General features: G+C 50.5%; 1 protein-coding gene across 1 annotated transcript in view; it reads right to left on the bottom strand.

Annotated features, from left to right (window-relative positions):
- Positions 1-19,089, bottom strand: part of CPT1A (carnitine palmitoyltransferase 1A) — a 58,335-nt gene that overhangs the window by 8,015 nt on the left and 31,231 nt on the right. The window contains exons 8-14 of the mRNA XM_061161901.1: positions 17,752-17,859; positions 15,954-16,041; positions 14,978-15,173; positions 13,169-13,357; positions 10,822-10,927; positions 7,643-7,759; positions 5,833-5,997 (exon numbers count right to left, since the gene is read on the bottom strand). Of these exons, the coding sequence (XP_061017884.1) occupies positions 5,833-5,997; positions 7,643-7,759; positions 10,822-10,927; positions 13,169-13,357; positions 14,978-15,173; positions 15,954-16,041; positions 17,752-17,859 (969 nt within the window). The remainder of the gene's footprint in view (positions 1-5,832; positions 5,998-7,642; positions 7,760-10,821; positions 10,928-13,168; positions 13,358-14,977; positions 15,174-15,953; positions 16,042-17,751; positions 17,860-19,089) is intronic.

Genomic DNA, 19,089 nt, shown 5'->3' with positions numbered 1-19,089 from the left:
GAGGCAGTTTTTATTCATTGTCAGTTTTCACACGGGCTTATGCAGCACGCAGGTGGAAACATCACTAGCTTTGAAAAGGGAGGGAGGGTCCAGGTTTCCATGTCCAGATGCGACTGGGGCCATGACCCGGTTTCCAGATCTCACACACCTGCCCGAGTACAGACGTGGTTTTATGAAGAATACGGTACAGGACCGGGAACTGCATGCAGCAGCTGAGAATGACTTAACTCCAGGTCCAGAAGGTCCTCCTCTGAGGGGGCAGGAAGTGGTGGGTGGCCAGTGCCTGCAGCACAGAGTCCCCCACCCCGGCCACTAGACAAGAGGGAGAGAAAGCAGGAGGGAACGGCTCTGCGGGGCTGGCAGACGCTGAGGGGAGCAGACGGGGGTCTCTTGAGAACATTCACTTTCTCGGTGAAATACGGAATTTCACCTCCTAAGAGACAGAGGATGGAGGGGAGGTGCCAGGAGTCAGCAAAGGGGTGTGAAACAGGCTCTGGGGGTGCAGAGAGTGGGTGGTCTGGGGCCACCAGAGTCAGGGCTCATGGGTTAAGAAAGATGAGCCGCGGTGTGGGGGGTTTCTCGGACTGTGTCAGCTTCTCAGTGCAGCATCAAAGCAGGCAGACACTGGACTGACCCGGGGGTGTGTCCGCTGTGCTTGGGGCTCTAGGACAGAGGTCGGGGTGATAGCGACAGGTTGTGGAATCTAAGCCCGAGAGGCAAAAAGGGAGGCGAGACAGATGGGTAGAGGGCAGGGCAGGATGGAGACTGCGATGAGGAATGCTGGTGTTAGAGGCCAGAGGGGAGATGGGATGATGGAAAGACCTGGGTGATGTGCGGACGGTTCTGCAAGGGCCCGAGACAGAGGTGGCCGGGGATGACGAGGACAGGCACAGGTCCATGGGAGCTCGGGGCGGCCCACCACCTGCGATGCCGGCGGAAACCACCCGCAAAGCCCCAGCTCGAAGATGACCGGGTTCCCCGTGGGGACGGCAAAGTGCTGAGCAGCAGACTGTGGACCCAGGTTATTTCTGACCAGGCAACGTCCCTCTGGGCATTTGGGTCCTGGTGGCTCCAGGGTGACAGGGAACACCTTCAATAGGCTGATACTGTTCATTCAGGAGCTGGCAAAGCTGCACTTCTGATGTGCAGTCCAGACCTGTGAGCAGCCCGGCTGGGAGGGCTCTTTACCCCCAAGGCTGGTCGGCAGACTTAACACTGGCTGTCCCCACCACCCTGCGTGGTCACGGAGGAAGCCAGCTGGCCACGGGTTCTGAGTGCCATCCCAGCCTCCGGTGGGCATCCCCCACACCCGGCACAAAGACCCGCCGGCTCATAATCTACTCATCCTTTAACACACTGGCTATTAAATTTCCCTTGGATGGGGTCTGAGAGGTTCTAACCCCTCATCTGGCTTACAGAGTCTAACTAAGGTCATTTTACCAAATATGCCTTTCAGAGAATTCCCTATAGGAGGGGAGCTTACTATGGGGGGCCTTCCAAGGGTCTTATCATAAAGCACTGGGGAGCCTGGAAGGAAGGAGGGGATGAGGAAAAACTACAAACGTGCTATTTTCGTCATTTAATACAGGTTATCTTGGGGTATATGATGCAATGATTTATTTGAAGTCAACTTTCCAACATCAAACTTTAATCGTATAAGTGGTTAGTGCAATCATGCATTACATCCACAATTTTTTAATGACCATCTAAAAACCCCATGGCCGATGCACTGAATATTAGTGTACTCAGACCCCAAGCCGGGTTATGGCTACACCCACTTAAACTGCTATGACCAGCCACCATCTCACCATCGGGGGAGCAGCCATTGCCAAAACATCTCCAGTGTCTAACCAGCAGGATCAAAAGACAAAGTCTATAAAGATATTAACACACACGGCGTGAGAACACAAACCTTTGGCACACTTGGATTGCTGCCCTGGAGCTAACTGTTGGGATTGGTGGCATTTGGGGGGGGAACTTTCACCTCTGTTTTCCAAGTGAGAAATAAATATGACCCCAAAACAGGAAGCCAATAGCTATTTTCTTTTAGTTTTTGGCTGTGCTGCACAGAATGTGGGATCTTACTTCCCAGACCAGGGTTCAAACCTGAGCCCCTTGCATTGGAATTACAGTCTTAATCACTGCATCACCAGGGAAATCCCAGTAGGGCTCTTTTAAATAGGAGATCTAAGCAACCCCACCTTGATCTGGGAGGTAGTGAGGACTTCCCTGGCAGTCCAGAGGTTAAGACTCAGTGCTTCAAATGCAGGGCATGAGGGTTCTATCCCTGGTCGGGGAACTAAGTAAGATCCCATATGATGCAATGCTAAAAAACCATTAAAAAAAAAAATCTGGGAGTTATTAATTGCCAGTGCAAAGCAAGTGCAAAGGTCCTGTGGTGAAACGAGCCCGGCACATTCAAAAGCAGCAAAAGCAGGGAACAGGCCCAGAGAAGCACCAGAGAAGGTCAGTATAAGGACCAGATCAAGGGTGACTAACCCTGGGGATGTGTAAACTTGGATGGAAAATACGCATAGTTTTTTAATTTCACTTTGTGAAATTTCACAAAGTGAAATTAAACCACAAAGTGAATTGCAGCATTTAGAAGCATAGGCAACAAATCACAGGAGTTATGAGCAGTGCCTGTGATGCTGAATAGAAAAAAAAAAATCACAGCTATTTTCACATCAAATTATGGCAGCTCAGTGGTAAAGAATCTGCCCGCACTGTGGCAGACCTGGGTTCGATCCTGTGTTGGGAAGATCCCCTGGAGGGTGGCATGGCAACCCACTCCAGTTTCTTGCCTGGAGAGTCCCCATGGACAGAGGAGCCTGGAGGGCTGCAGTCCACAGGGTCGGAAAGAGTCGGACACGACTGAGTGATTAAGCGCACAGCATGTGGTTACTGCAGATATCCCAAAATAGCATCTCAGCTTGTCACTGCTTCAAGTTAAAGGCACTTATCAGACCTGCTGCTTGAGTCAGTGCATGAACAATTACACCTAGGGCTTCCCTGGCGGCTCAGTGGTAAAGAATCCACCTGCCAATGCAGGAGACACGGGTTGGATACCTGATCCAGGAAGATCCCACATGCCGCGGAGCAACTAAGTCCGTGCGTCACGACTACTGAGCTTGTGCTCTAGAGCTTGGGAGCCGCAACTACTGCGCCCACGTGCGGCAGCTACTGATGCCCCCATGCCCTAGAGGCCGTGCCCCACAACAGGAGGAGCCACCGCGAAGAAGCCCGCATACCAACTAGAGAGCAGCCCACGCAGCAGAGAAGCCCCAGCACAGCCAAAAATAATAAAAGAAATAAAATTATGTCCAAAAAAGAATCACAGCTGCTGGACCACAAGTAGACGCTTACTGTTTTGACACCTGCATGAAAACTAACTGGTTACTTTTGTAACCCTATGCATTTCATTTCATGCTTTCTAAACATTACTCTGAGAAGGGGTCCCCACGCCTTTCTCCAACTGCCCAAGGGGTCCAGGGCACAAAGAAGGTTAGGTGGCTAGAGCAGAAACCCCCCCCAACCCAGGGCCACCCAGAATGTCTGGATTTGTGCAGGAGCCCCCGTGAGGCCCTCCAGCCCAGAGCTGGGCAGAGACGGGTCTGACTGTGAGGGCCGCAGTGAAGTCTGTTCCTAACAGAGCTGGCCTTCCAACAGGCCTGCGGGAAAGAACTTTTGAACAGAGGAGTCTGCTTTAAACTCTTAATAGGCTTCGGTCAATCATTTTTAATAGACTGAGTGCCACGTGAGGAATTGGTAGAGGGGTGGGAGGCCAAGAATGAAATTCTGGCTGTTTCTAGCCAGACTGCAAAGAATAAATATAACTGCTTGGGTTATTAAAACAAATAATCAGTGTCAAATAAACTGTTACATGATTCCATGGAACTATTTTGGCACCAAAACTATACTGTGTTAATCACTATAAGCTTCTGATTTCAATATTTTCAGTTTTGAAAGAGCAAGTCTCCACCTCACCCTGCCCCATCTCCACTTGACAACCTTTCCTTTTCAAAATATTACCGGTTATTCTCAAATGTTAGCCCTCCATTTGAACTTGAAGGTAAACCAGCCCAGCCCCTCTCCTAAAGTCTTCTGCTGACCTCTGACGATGTTCACAGCGCATGTGTGAACCGGGGACATTCATCTCCAAGGTGCTGAGCCTTTCTGTCCAAAATCACAGCCTTCCCTCCCTCTCCGAGGGTCCATTCCTTCTTCTAGGCTCTGGGTCTTTTTCCCAAAGGTCCTGTCTGCCTTATAAAGAGAGGCTTGGGGAATCCCAGGTTTTTGCTTCTAGTTCATGACGCATTTTCCTACCATGTTTCCTGCTGGACTATCACAGCGATAAGACAAAGATGCTGGTCTTTGTATAATTCTGCTCCAGACCACCTTACTGAGCACGTTTCCTAACCATAAAAGTTTTCCCGCCCGCTCCATCTTCTGAGCAGACATGCGAATATTTCTTCTGCCCAGTGATCCTGACAGCTGCACTCACACCCTTTAATGCAAAGACGTTCAAGAACAGCCCCTGGAGGTTGCTTCATCCTTCCTGCTTTAATGGGGCTGCCTCCACACTCCACCTTTGAGGAAGACCCTGGCTGCTGGCACACGATGAGATTTACTGCGTTAAGGAGATAGCCCCGATGCTAAGAGTTACTGAGTAGGGATGCTCCGTTATGAATGCCTCGTCAGCATCTGTCCAAATGACTGGCTTCTTCTCTGAGCTAGCAACATGATTAATCTATTATTTTATTAAAGCAAACCATCCTCCTGCCACTGGTGTTAGCTATTGTTGGCTGCTGTATTTTCCTTATACTGCTTGATGCTATTTGCTATTACCTTATTTAGGCTTTTTGCACTTGCGTTTGTGAGCAAAACTGGTCCGTGGCTGTCTTTTTGTGCATCCATCAGCTGTATTAGAGTCGACCTAAAGGACAGTCGTGGCCCATCGGTTGTCATTTATCTGATACTAACACTGCCTCTTGTGCTGTACTGCATCTGTTTATCTTCCTGACCTGAGTTGTAGAGGAATCGAAGCTATAGGCTGCCCCCGGGACCCATTCATGACTCCAGTATCACCTTGGCAGCTGGTCAGCTCACCTCTTGGAGTGAACCCCGATTTTCTCAACCAGTAAAATGGGCCAACTATAGAGACTTCCTCGTGAGGAGACTATGAGAGCTACGTGAGTAGAGCACGGAGACCAGTGCCTGGCACAAAGCGAAATTCACAGAGCAGGACCACCACCCAGAAATGCTGTCCTGTATCCGTGTACAACCCCCAAGCTTTGAAGACAGAAATTGTCCATTAAAGCCAGGACGTATCTTGACCCAATGCCACAAGGACTTCCATTGCCCCTGGAAACCAGGGCCACCCTTTCAGGGTGGAATGCTCCCTTCAGTGGAAAAGAGTCCCACTGAGGTCCTCCAGGGCCCTGGAAACACCACAAGCTTCTGTGCATACAGGGACCCCAACCATCCCAGAATACCTCCCATGGGGCTGGTGCATCCCCTCCTATGGGAGAGGATGTCAAGGGTCAGAGACCCCCAGTTGCCTGCCCTAAGTAGTTCTGCTTTCCCAAATCCTAGGATTGGGAGCTTACATGTCTAATTCCTGCTTTGTAGAACAAGGAGATCTCACTTGCCTACCACCCCCTACATTCTGCCTCTCCTCCCGTGTGAAGCAGGAACCCACTGCCGTTCCAGGCACGACTAGCTCGCATGACGGGTCCTCCCCTACTCGCTGGGCGGGCAGGCTTGGGCCTGCGATCAGGGCCCCCAGGAGTGCAGGGGACAAAAAGCCCAGCTGGGTGGGAGGGGTCTCACCTTGTAATGAGCCAGCTGGAGCGAGAGCTGCACGAAGGCGTCAGGGCTGGTTTTACATTTCTTGATCAGCCCTTTACCGAAAGTGCGGAATGGGAAGGAGTGGAAATCCACGTCGTTGGCCAGGAGGTTGGCGCTGCTCAGCGAAGTCTCAATGACCTCCTGACACTTGGGGGAAAAGGAGAAAAGGCTTCACGTTAATGGGAGGGGAAGTTCTGACACAAACTGAAGAAAACGCAAGCTGACTTTCAGCACAGCTAACAGATAGACTTGTTGCTTGGAAATACATACATCACGCTTCCTTCTTGGTTTTCCCAATCTTTCTAACCTGAGAGTCGCAGTAAGTTGGTAATGTGGCATTCCCCCTCACCGCTCAAACAGCAATGGGGTGCCCCACACAGGAGGAACTCCTGGTCCCAGTGGGACCCCCAGAGGGCATTTCAAAGAGTCACAGGTTTTGTTTAATGAGATCCATTCTTGTTAGATGCTAGCCGTCGAGGGACCGGTTCTAAAAAAGAAATGGACTGGGATCTCCCTGGTGGTGCAGTGGTTAAGACTCTGTGCTTCCACTGTAGGGGGTGCAGCCTTGATCCCTGGTTGGGGAACTAGGTTCTCACATACCAATCGGCACAGCCAAAAAAAGACAAGAAAAAAAAAAAGGATATGGACTGTGGGGCAACTGTACAATAGAAGTGAGTCCTCAGCCGTGAAGTCATACAAGGACTCTTAAATGCACATGACCAAGGGAAAGAAGTCATCGAAACAGCTCCACACATACAATTCCAGCTCTATGACACTCAGGGAAAGGCAACATGATGGAGCCGGTGAGATCCCGCCTGCCAGGAGCAAGGCGGAAGAGAGGGATGAGGGGAGGCTTTAGGGCAGGGACACTGCTCCGCATGTCACTATATCTCTGTCCACACCATCGACGCACAACAGCAAGCGTGAACCCGAATGTGCGCTACGAACTTTGGTGATGCTGACGGGTCAGAGCAGCTTCCTCGCCTGTAACACACGGACCAGCTGGCAGGGATCCTGGTGGTGGGGTGGCTGTGTGTGTGTGAGGATGGGGAGCGTGTGGGAGCACTCCGCACCTTCCACTCGGATTTTGCTGCGAACCTAAAACTCCTCTAAAAACTAAAATCCATCAAAAAAATCTTTTTAATAAATGGTAAGTGGCTTAGTCAGCTAGAAGGACTCTGTCACATACGTCAGCAGAAGTCATGCCTCTCTGAGGACCACATACCAGCCGCAGGGATGCAGGCTGGACAAAAAGATGCAGATGGATAAGACCTTGTAGTACGGATTCAATATTTTCTACGTCAGAAATGACTTCAAAAAAGAAAAAGACTTCCCAGGCCCTGGGAATTCCTGCTTGGCTTTGATTTGGTATTTCCAGCCTTAAAATTCCTTCCCCAAAGGGCTTCCACGGAGTAAACTGCATTGGAGAACACCCAGAGGGATGAAAATGACAAATTAGTGATTTAGTGCACTTCAACTCCAAAGGAAATGATTGCAATTTTAACTTTTTCATTGTGATGTCTAGCTAAGTTTGAGCTAGGAATTTCACTGACAATCTCAGCCAAAAGCTTTCAGTGAAAGAAGAACTGCCGATTGGGGCTCCCAAGGCAATAGAAGCTGTAGCAGCTTCGAGGTCCCAGGAAGAAATGCCCAGGCGGACAGATTTCTGTCTCGGGGGCATTCAACTGAGCTCGTGAGCACTCAGGAAGGACCGCTGGAAAAGTCGACTGTGAGAGTTTAGACACGTCTCCCATCCGAAGTAATCGACAAGCATCTGAGGAATGGGACTTACTTCCTCCGGGATGTCCCACTGCAGCCGGGTGGGGTACGGAATGTTCGGGTTGGGGTCTCCTTTACAGTGTCCATCCTCTGTGTAACCCAGCTGGAAGCTGTCTGTGGCCATGACATACTGTCAAAAATAAAGACACATCGGTTAAGTCAGAGATCATCGCAGGTAATGGTGTTACATACAAGTCATCTGACCTCTCAGAGCACATCCTTTTCTTTCTAGAAATGCAATCAAGACTTAACCATAACTACTTGCTTATGGTCTGCTGAGCACTTGACATCCTGGGAACAGCCACCTAATGAGGTAGTCTGACCTCTGCTTTGAGGGCGAGAGAGATAGACCTGGAGAGGTTCGACAGTGTTTGGACAGGTAAGGGGCACAGCCAGGATTCAGGCTGAGTGTATGATGCACAGAAAGTAGCTCAGAGCCTGCTTTTACGTCCTGGCTGTGAGCTGGTACCCTGTGGGTGTTACCCTGATGGATACTGGCCCTGTAAGGCAGTAACTCCTGTTCTTACTCGTATAAATGAGAAGACCGCCTCAGCGAGGTGAAGAGTGTCCGAGTTCACACGTCTCAGGGAGCCAGGATGTGGCCCAGGTGTGAATGCTTTCTGTTCACTGGCAGGTAATCTTAAGCCAGTTTATTCAATGGTATTTACTAAGCACCAACTATGAGTCAGCCCTGAATATTCACTGGAAGGACTGATGCTGAAATCGAACCTCCAATACTTTGGCCACCTGATTCCAAGAGCTGACTCATTGGAAAAGACCCTGATGCTGGGAGAGATTGAGGGCAGGAAGAGAAGGGGACGACAGAGGATGAGATGGTTGGATGGCATCACCAACTCAATGGACATGAGTTTGAGCAAACTCCAGGAGATGGTGAAGGACAGGGAAGCCTGGCGTGCTGCAGCCCATGCGGTAGCAAAGAGTCAGACACGACTGAGCGACTGAACAACAGCTATGAGTCAGCAATGCTTCTGAGCACCAGTGAACAAAGCAGACAGGGATTTCTGCCTTTCTACAAGTTTAAAGATGGCCGTGACCAAGCAATTCCACTCTTCGGTATGTACTCTAAAGAAATGAAAACACATGTTTACATACAACTGACATACACTGTTCACATACACTGACGTTCACAGAAGCAATGTTTATAGTAGTTAAAAAGCGAAAAGAACCCAAATGTCCATCAAGTTGTGAACAGATAAAATATAGTATTATCATGCGAAGGAATACTATTTAGGATTCTGCACTTTCACTGCTGTGGGCCAGGTTCAATCCCCAGTTGGGGAACTGAGATTCCCCAAAAAAATTTTTAAAAAGGAATGAAGCCCTCTAGAACAATATAGATGAATCCTGAAAACATTAGCCAGACACACAAGACCATGTACTGTGCTGATTCCATTTCTATGAAATGGCTAGAACAGGCAGAGACAGAAAGGAGATTAGTGGTGACCAAGGGTGGGGTGGGATGGGGGTGGGGGAAGGTGTTTTCTTTTGGGAGTGATGAAAGTGTCCTGGAATGAGACAGCGGTGATGGAAAGAACAACCACACTGAACTGTACACTTGAAGAGGTGGACTATATGCTTTGTGAATGACATCTGAATTTTAAAAAATAATAAAAATATTTTTAAAAAGGTATTTCTGCCCTCAGGGAGCTTACATTCCAGTGGGGGAAGCAAAATGAACCAAAAAAGAGCCCAAGGTCAGATGGTGACACTGCTGGATGGTGAGGTGGGGAGGGCAGGGGCTCAGGGATGGGGAAGTGTAAGGGGGGCCTCATTTCATGCACGTGTAGTCAGTGCCCCTGTGAGCGGAGCCTGTGAAGGGGCCCAGCCTAGCTGTGTCTGCTCTGCATCAGAGCCTCCGAGTCCAACACCAACACCAGAAATACACAGAGAGCCAATAGGACTCAGCTTGGACCAGATTTGTTTTTAATTGGCACAGGTGGCATCTTTATACCAGCCCGTTAACTGGCCCTGGTGTGGGCCTCCAGGACAAGACGGTGGGTCAGTTCTCATCCACACAGGGAGCATCTGGGCTCCTGTCTGACCCCTGGAGTCACAGGCCACTGTGTCCACTGGTCAGTTAACAGTTAAACACCACTGCATCCCACTGGTCACCCTGATGTAAGGCTAAATCCTTTTACCCTTATCTTATCCAGAGTACTGAAAAAACAAGCCTGGCCTTGTCAGTATCCTGTAGATTTCTCTACTTGATAAATGTACCTAATGTGATCCAGGCTGCCTATGACTCAGAGATTTCTCTTTCACCAAAGTACTGCTCTGATGCTCTCATTACTGGGAGAGTCCTTGGAACAGGGTGTAATAGGTGTGGACCATTATGAAGTGCAAAGAGACTTAAAGTGTCTCATTTCCACATTCAGCAGTGAAGGGGGTTTGATCTATGACATATCTTTAGTTGAAAGGACCTCTCAGCCTTTGTCGGCATCAGCAAAGACAAGGGTGATGAAGAAGAGCCTTTTTGACAACTTGGCTACTTTTATCACCTGTTAATGTCTTAGGACCACACAGCTGTCTTACAGACTGTAGCAATTTTTTCTTTCCTTCTTAAAGGTTTCCCAGGAGAAACTCCAGGGGAGCTTGGGGTGCTGCAGTCCATGGGGTTGAAAAGAGCTGGACATAACTGAGTGATTGGACATCAACAACAAACAGTGGTGAGGACTCCACGTTTCCACTGCAGAGGGCTTGGCTTTGATCCCCGATTGGGGAACTACGACCGCACATTTTATGGCACGGCCAAAACATAAATAAATGTAAAATATTAGGTGGACGGAGAGGATGACAGGCCTTGGTGGGTTTTTCGGTAACTTGGTAATTCTAAGACTTAAGCAAAGTGGTAAAAGGCACACTGCCCTTTCATAAACCAAGATTTCAATACCTTTGCTTTTATTTGGCCTAAAACTTGGCAGCTTTCAAAATAACTGAGCTTCAGTTCCGCCCTGAAGTCACTGCGTCAGAGTCAAGGCCATCTCATTATTTTGGCCCCTTCAGGATGTGACAAATAAATGTTTGCATTTAAGGAACCTCAGCCATACGTTGACAGTGCCAACACCTGCTGAAAACATTATAACTGGACAGATACTATGAAGTTTAATTCAGTCTGGGGTTTGGTTTTTCAGCAGCAATTTCTACAGTCAAGTTCAACTTTCAGACACTCACCTCCCAAAGGTGACCCATGATGGGTGCATCGGCCCAGGAGTGCTCCGCGTTAATGCCCATCTTGCCGTTTTTAAAAACGATAAACGTGAATGATTTATCAAACCACCTGCACGACACAAAAACGTTTATGTAACTGACACGTTTACAAAGACAAAAGCAAATCCAGACGACGTGTTTGTTTTCTCATGGATGGCCTCAACTGACTGTATCCGCCCCTCCTGTGGTTGGAAGAGGCGACGACTCTCCACGAGTAATAGAAGGACACAGGGAAGGGCCTTCTTGGCGGCTCAGTGGTAAAGAACTCCCCTGCCAATGAGGGGGATACAGGTGCGATCCCTGGTCTGGGAAGGTCCCAGCGTGCCTCGGAGCAAATAAACCCACGGGCCACAACTATTGACCTGTGCCCTAGAGCCCTGGAGGTACAACTTCTGAGACCTGGGCACCCTCGAGCCTGTGCTCCACAACGAGACGCCACTGCAGGGACTTCCCTGGTGATCCGGTGGCTAAGACCCTGCACTCCCAATGCAGGGGCCCCAGGCTCGATACCTGGTCAGGGAACTAGATCCCACATGCCGCAACTAAGATTCTGCATGCCGCAACTAAAGATCCCACGGGTTGCAACTAAGAACCAGCACAAGAGGGTGTGGAGAAAAGGGAACCCTCTTATACTGTTGGTGGGAATGCAAACTAGTACAGCCACTATGGAGAAGAGTGTGGAGATTCCTTAAAAAAATGGAAATAGAACTGCCATATGACCCAGCAATCCCACTTCTGGGCATACACACCGAGGAAACCAGATCTGAAAGAGACACGTGCACCCCAATGTTCATCGCAGCACTGTTTATAATAGCCAGGACATGGAAGCAACCTAGATGCCCATCAGCAGATGAATGGATAAGAAAGCTATGGTACATATACACCATGGAATATTACTCAGCCATTAAAAAGGATTCATTTGAATCAATTCTAATGAGATGGATGAAACTGGAGCCCATTATACAGGTGAAGCAAGCCAGAAAGAGAAAGACCAATACAGTATACTAACACATATATATGGAATTTAGAAAGATGGTAACGATAACCCTATATGCAAGACAGAAAAAGAGACACAGATGTACAGAACAGACTTTTGGACTCTGTGGGAGAAGGTGAGGGTGGGATGTTTTGAGAGAACAGCATTGAAACATGTATATTATCTAGGGTGAAACAGATCACCAGCCCAGGTTGGATGCATGAGACAAATGCTCAGGGCTGGTGCACTGGGAAGACCCAGAGAGATTGGGTGGAGAGGGATGTGGGAGGGGGGATGGGGACGGGGAATACATGTAAATCCATGGCTGATTCATGTCAATGTATGGCAAAAACCACTACAGTATTGTAAAGTAATTAGCCTCCAACTAATAAAAATAAATGAGAAAAAAAAAAAGAACCAGCACAGCCAAACAAACAAATACATTAAAAAAAAAGAGAGAAGCCGCTCCACTGAGACACCCGAGCAACAAGGGCTCGCTGCCGCTGGAAGGAGCCTGAACAGCAGCGAAAATCCAGCACAGACAAAAATAAATAAATTTTTTTTTAAAAAGTTAAAAAAAAAGGTACACATAGAACTCTAACTCATTGGTTTCTCCCCTGCTCCTGACACAGAGATAAGCATTTAGGCACTGGGGACCAGAAGGAGAACAGGCTATACTGTTATAATGAGAAAGGATGCACAAGACACGGGCAGAGACGGGAAGCCGCAAGGTCCTCCCTGGGTATTTGCTGGGGGCGTGGCTCCGGGACCCGCTGGCCGATAAGGAAACCCAGAGTGGGCCCTCTGCAGCCACAGGCTCCACCACCGAGGCTCTGACACAAGGTCCCTGACCCACACAGTTGACACGGAGGACCAACTGTGCCTGCCCCACCCCTCCCCCACCTCGGCCAACCCTCACCCCCAGCCTGACGGGCAGTCAGGACCTCCCTTCACAGGGAGGGGGAAGGGGGCTCCAGGAGGTGCAGCAGCCTCACCCAGTCACGTGACCAGTGAGCAGAGCCAAAGCCGACATCCAGGTCAGGCCCCGGGCACCACCTTCTCCTGCCTGCTGCAGGTCCCGGGCAGCCCCTTCTCACGAGCATCTCCAAGTGGAGGAGTTCGTGCAGAGTGAAAGATCTCAAGGCTGCTGCTTACGCGTGTGCGTGGGTGTGCGTGTGTGTGTGTGACAGTTTTGGTGGAAAGAAGAAACTCCCCCAGTCATATTTTCACATCCCCCTTACTGCAGCGGACACTTAAGGCTGGGTGTCAGCCACAGGTCAGGCTTCTTCTAGGTTCGCAGGCAAAGCACTGTGTTTCAGAAGGTAAGCGCGATACCTGTCAAAACACCGGCCGTGCAGCAGGGACTTGGCGTAACTGTCCATTGACGTCTCCGGGTCCTCCTCCCTGTATCCCTGGTCTGTTTCGTCTAACGTCACGAAGAACGCTGCTTTCTCCACGGCATCCAGCGACTGCTTGTTTTTCCCGTGTCCAAAATAGGCCTGGCGACACCTGGCCCAGGGGACCCTGCGGTGAGGATTAATACCATGAGACCTGCAGCGATTTGGTGACGTCTCCTTCGAGGCACGTGTGAAAGGACAGTGTTTTTCAGTTCTCGGTGTTTTAGGGGTTTAAGGAAAACGAGGCGTTAAAGACGGAGAAGGCAATGGCACCCCACTCCAGTACTCTTGCCTGGAAAATCCCATGGACGGAGGAGCCTGGTAGGCTGCAGTCCATGGGGTCGCTAAGAGTCGGACACGACTGAGTGACTTCACTTTCACTTTTCATTTTCATGCATTGGAGAAAGAAATGCAACCCACTCCAGTGTTCTTGCCTGGAGAATCCCAGGGACGGGGGAGCCTGGTGGGCTGCCGTCTATGGGGTCACACAGAGTCGGACACGGCTGAAGCGACTTAGCAGCAGCTGGCGTTAAAGACTTTCTCCATCTGCAACCACTGCCTGCCTGCCTGCCGGCTGGGCCGCCTGGTTAAAGGGCAGGGGTCTCGCCTCCTCCTCTACCTGCTCCAGGGACGTCACCGGCGGGGAACTTCATCCACGAATGCCGGGTGAAGGACAAGAAGGCAGACGGGCCCTGAGCTCTGCCGTCTGGGGCAGCAGAGCCCCAGCAAGGTAGGGCCTTCCTCACAGCCTCCTCACCCCGCTCTCTCACCCTCTCCCTGCGAACAGCCCCTTGGAAACCATAGCGAGGGCCAAGAGCACGGCCCTGGTGCCGGGGCCAGCTCAAGCTCACGGACCCCGACACCATCGTCCCCTCTTTCAGATGAGGAAACCGAGGCACAGACAGGAGGTCACGGCGCCTTCGTGGCGGGTCGGGACTGCTACCCAGGCCAGCCGGCCCCGAGTCCACACGCCCATGCTACAAACGGCCACACGACACCCCCGTGATGAGGGGTGCCCCCGGGAGCCGAATTCAGGGATTCTTTTCCATCCTGCCCCACGTGGGGTGCACGGAGCTGATGGGACACCCAATTCCTGAGAGGCACCCCAGCTGTGGCCTCCTCAGATAGCTCCTGGGCCCCTTCACTCAGGCCCCCCACCCCCTTACCCTTCCAGGCCAGGGCCATCGGCCTCCGTCTCCCGCCCTCTTCTCCCCACCGAGTGCTCCCCACTGACCCCCAGGGGTGCCAAAAAGCCCAGAAACACAACAGGTCCCATCACAGGCCCAGCTCCAACTGCTGTTCTTGATGCCTGGGGACAATGGTGACCATGAGAATCGCTGCTATGTGCCCTGCACCTAGGTAAGTGAGGTGGGGCAATGCCCCATGGGGGACGCATCGGGGGGGTTGCTCACTGAGTCTGCACCCCGCCCCTTCGCTGCCTCACTGGCTACCCCCAGTGATGCTTGGTCAGCCTACTTCCTTCCTTCGGCCATGTGTCCCAGGATCCACGCACACGCACGCCTGCCTGTCACACAGACGGCCAAGGGGACCCGGGGACAAAGCCGAGCCCGGCGCTGCAGGCCGGGGACCCACCTCCCCGCCAGGGGGGACCCTGGTGAGGAGAGGACCCTGAGCCCCTGAAACACGACAGCATCTCGGAAGGGCCACACACCTGTCTGCCCCCCTGGCGAGGAGAGAACCCCAACACCCCCCGACAGCCCCCCAGGATCCCGGAGGGGTCGCACACCTGTCCGCTGCTGTGAGCGCCGCCAGCTTGGCCTCCCCAGGCTGCGGCTCCGACGGGTCCTCCAGGATCCGCTGCACCTGCTGCTCGATCTCCCGGGGCCTCAGCAGCCGGCCGTCATGGTAGAGCCAGACCTTGAAGTAGCGGCCCCGGTGGAAGACGACGATGTGCTTGCTGTCCCTCAGGTGCTGGATGGTGTCTGCGGCGGGCGGGGGCAGGCATCCAGGGGCACGTGGTTAGAGAACGCGAGAACACACCCTCGACGGCACCTCCTCCTGTCCCCGCGTCACTCGGCTCCGCTGAGTCTGCCTGCAGAGGGCTCGGGGCTCTGGGCTGGGACAGGCCTGGGCGCTGGCTCCGCTTGGCCACCCCCTGGACGTGTCACCCAGGCCAAAGGACATAACCCTCCATGGGCCAGAGTCCCCGCTGGCGGGGGGCGGTCCTAAGCGGTGCCTTTCTGCACCCTTGCATTCTTGAGGGCGTCCTGGCTGGAAGAGATGAGGCTCCCCCCCTCACTGGGCAGTGAGGAAGGCAGGGGTCGGGGTCCTAGGTCAGGCTGCTGGACCACAAATCTGGCTCCCCCTGAACACAATAAACCCTGCATGGAGGACTTCCTTGGTGGTCCAGTGGTTAGGAATCTGTGCTTTCACTGCAGGGGACATGGATTCAATCCCCGGTCAGGGAACTAAGATCCCTCATGCCGCACTGTGCGGCCAAAAAAAAAAAACCTCCTAACCCAATCTGGAAAAAAACTACTGTAAGACAGCCTTCAATTGAAGAGAAACTGAGTCAGTTAAATCAATTAACTGTCCAGGCCTGAGAAAGACAAAGTCAGCTCAACAGAAGGAAGGTTCTTGAGACTGAACTCTGTGAAATCTTAGGAGAGGCCAGGAGCCACTGGTGTGGTCTTCTCCGATGTCTCCTGAGCACAAGGATGGGAACTTCTGATTTCCAAAGGAGCCCTGAGCAGGCCACCCACCTGTCTCCTCTCCCGGGATCCGGGAAGTATTAAACATGCGCTCCCACTGGGCGGAGCAGAGCGGAATCGTAGACCCCAAAAGAAGAATCTGTAACAGAAATATGTCTCAAACAAAAATTCAAGGAGCAAATTAAGTCCACACATTTAAACTCTGGATTTGTTTTCTGTGCGCATGGCTGGACCTAATCTTTTCTAAACTCTGTAAGAACAGGGGTTCCCTGGGACACCATGCACCCTGGGGTTTGCTGAAACAGACCAGAGCACAGAAACCTGCATCTTATTCTTAAATAACACGTCCTCAGCAGGCTCCACGCTCCCACTGCCGGGAGCACGTTTTCAACCCCTAGTCTGGGAACTGAGATCCCGAGTGATGCATAGTATAGTCCAAAAAAAAGAGAAAGAAACAGATGCTTAAGTCAAAGGAGTAGTTAAAAAAAAAAAGGCCTCAAGACTTCCCTGCTGGTCTAGTGGTTAAGAATCCACCTGTCAATGCAGGGGACACGGGTTCGACCCCTGGTCTGGGAAGATCCCACGTGCCTCAGAGAAACAACTGAATCCGTGTGCTGCATCTGCCAAAGCCCAGAGGCCCCAGAGCCTGCATTTGCAACAGGAAAAGCCACTGTGATTGAGAAGCCTGCTCACGGCAACCAAGAGCAGCCCTCACTCACCACATCTAGAGAAAGCCCCTGTGCGGCAGCGAAGACTCAGCATGGTCAAAAACATAAATAAATAAACAAAAAGAATTCTTTTAAAGGCCTGACATCTATACTATTTCCTTCACAAGCAAGAGAGGGTTTCTTCAAAGGACAAATTACAGAACTAAAGTGCATCAGACATATATCCATTTAGGACACTACAGAAGAGAACCAAATCTCAAAATAATTATGTTGAGTGAAAGAGGTCAAGACAAAATAATAAAAAGTGAATGGGGATTCCCTGGTGGTCCAGTGGTTAAGAATCCATGTTTCAACGCAAGGGATATGGGTTGGATCCCTGGTCAGGGAACTAAGACCCAAGCGCCGCAACTAGAGGGTCCGTGCTCTGCAACTGAATATCCTGTATGTCGCAACAAGGATCCTGCATGCCGCAAATGAGACCCAACACAGTCAAATAAACACTGGTTGGTTCAGTCGCTCAGTCGTGTCCGACTCTTTGCGACCCCATGGATTGGAGCCCGCCAGGCTCCTCTGTCCACGGAATTCTCCAGGCAAGAATACTGGAGTGAGTGGCCATTTCCTTCTCTAGGGGATCTTCCCAAACCCAGAGATTGAACCTGGGCCTCCTACATTGCAGGTGGATTCTTTACTGACTGAACCACCAGGGAAGCCCCAAACAATAACGTCTAAAAAAAAAAAAAAAAAAAAATGGCAAGCATGCACAAGCTGTAAGAATCCATTTACAGAAAATGCAAGCTAATCAAGCTAATCAGAAAGCAGATCAGGGTGATGGTGGGGAGCAGAGAGGGACAAAGGAGCCCAGGGTGGGCAGGTGGGTGGGGGTCTCACTCACTTAACTGTGATGGTTTCACACGCACAGAGACACATGTCAGAACTTATTACAGTGGATGCTCTGAAGGTGCGTTGTGCATCCATTACACCTGCATAAAGCTGCTCTAAAGAATTTTTTTAAAAAGCAGTTTGCGACTTCCCCGGTGGCCCAGTGGAGGTTGTGTGGGTTCTATCCTTGGTCAGTGAACTAAGATCCCCCGTGTCACGGAGCAACTAAACCACCACCAAGACCTGAGCACCCAAATAAATACATTTTTTTCTTTTAAGAAAAAAGCAGTTTGTGTGCATACCGGTTTGATTTCTTCCCGGTCCAGTTTGCGCCTGTAAAGCAGGATGGCGTGGATCCCGTTGCCAGCTCTTGCCGCCTGGATGTGAGTCGGTTTGATGTACAGCAAGTCCTGACACAAAATGCACAGCGTTAGGGGGAATGTTCACAGGAAAGACGAGCGAACTTCAATACACAGCTCATGTATTCCTACACATGTGTTCACGACAACTGCTCTGTTGTTTCAAGCCTCCAAGCAATTCTCGGGCTACGAAAGGTAACAGTATATTTTAAAATTAAATGGTAAATAAATAAATTCAAGTCTAAAAAAAAGATAACAGTACTATATCCTAAATATCCTCATATAATGCATAAAAGGAAAGCGGAAATTAAAAGCAGCAATTAGATAATTAGGACGTTTTCTGAGTGAGAAGTAACCAAAGGTTAAGATAATCGTCTATATAGAGAAGTGCTGGCAACTTTTTAGAAACACATTTCTAAGTGTCTGTATTTTCCAAGTCCAAGGGTTGCTTGCCTCAACTCTACTTCGAGAGAAGTTATATGTGTGGGGTTGCCCCCCGATTACGTGGGAAATAGACACCAAAGTCTTTGGGAACAAAAGGGGATCAGGTGGACAGTTCACTCTAAAAAGTATTTTTCTGGGCCATGTCAACAGTTTTTCTCTAAGTCTGACCTTGTTTCCAAAGGACAAGAACAATTATTTTTAAAGGAAAGAAATTTTAAAGGAGAAAAACAGAAAAAGCAAACAATAAGATAGATATAAAGGAGAAGGCAAAAAATATAAGAGAAGGCAAGGAGAAAGAAAGAGAAAGAGAGATTCAGCAGTTATTTAAGGCCAGTTGTCAGACACCAATGGTGGTGGTTAGTTGCTCACTTATGTCTGACTTTTGCGACCCTATGGACAATAGCCCTTCAGGCTCCTCTGTCCATGGATTTCCCAGGCAAGAATACTGGAGTGGGTTGCCATGCCCTCCTCCAAGGGATCTTCCCGAACCAGGGATTGAACGCACATCCCCTGCATTGCAGGCAGATTCTTTACCTGCTGAGTCATCAGGGAAGCCCAATGAGGTGCTTCTAACAAAACAATGGGGTGTGCTCTCCAGAACACCCATGTCTCAAAAGGCAAGAAAGACCAAAGAGATGTGAAAATGACACTCGGGGTGGGACCCACGTCACCCCAGGACCCAGAAGGACAAGCCCAGTATGTGGACGAGCTCTCAGCTGACCCACAGGTCGGGAGCGGGCAGGGATGTGGGCCTTCAGCATGACTCAGGCTCAGTTAGGAAAACAGAGGGAGAGGTTTGCAGCGTGAGGAGTCCCACTCGCCACGAGACCATTTCTG

Source organism: Dama dama, chromosome 2, assembly GCF_033118175.1.
Source record: "Dama dama isolate Ldn47 chromosome 2, ASM3311817v1, whole genome shotgun sequence".
Taxonomy (NCBI): domain Eukaryota; kingdom Metazoa; phylum Chordata; class Mammalia; order Artiodactyla; family Cervidae; genus Dama; species Dama dama.
This window is presented reverse-complemented; position numbering and strand designations above follow the sequence as displayed.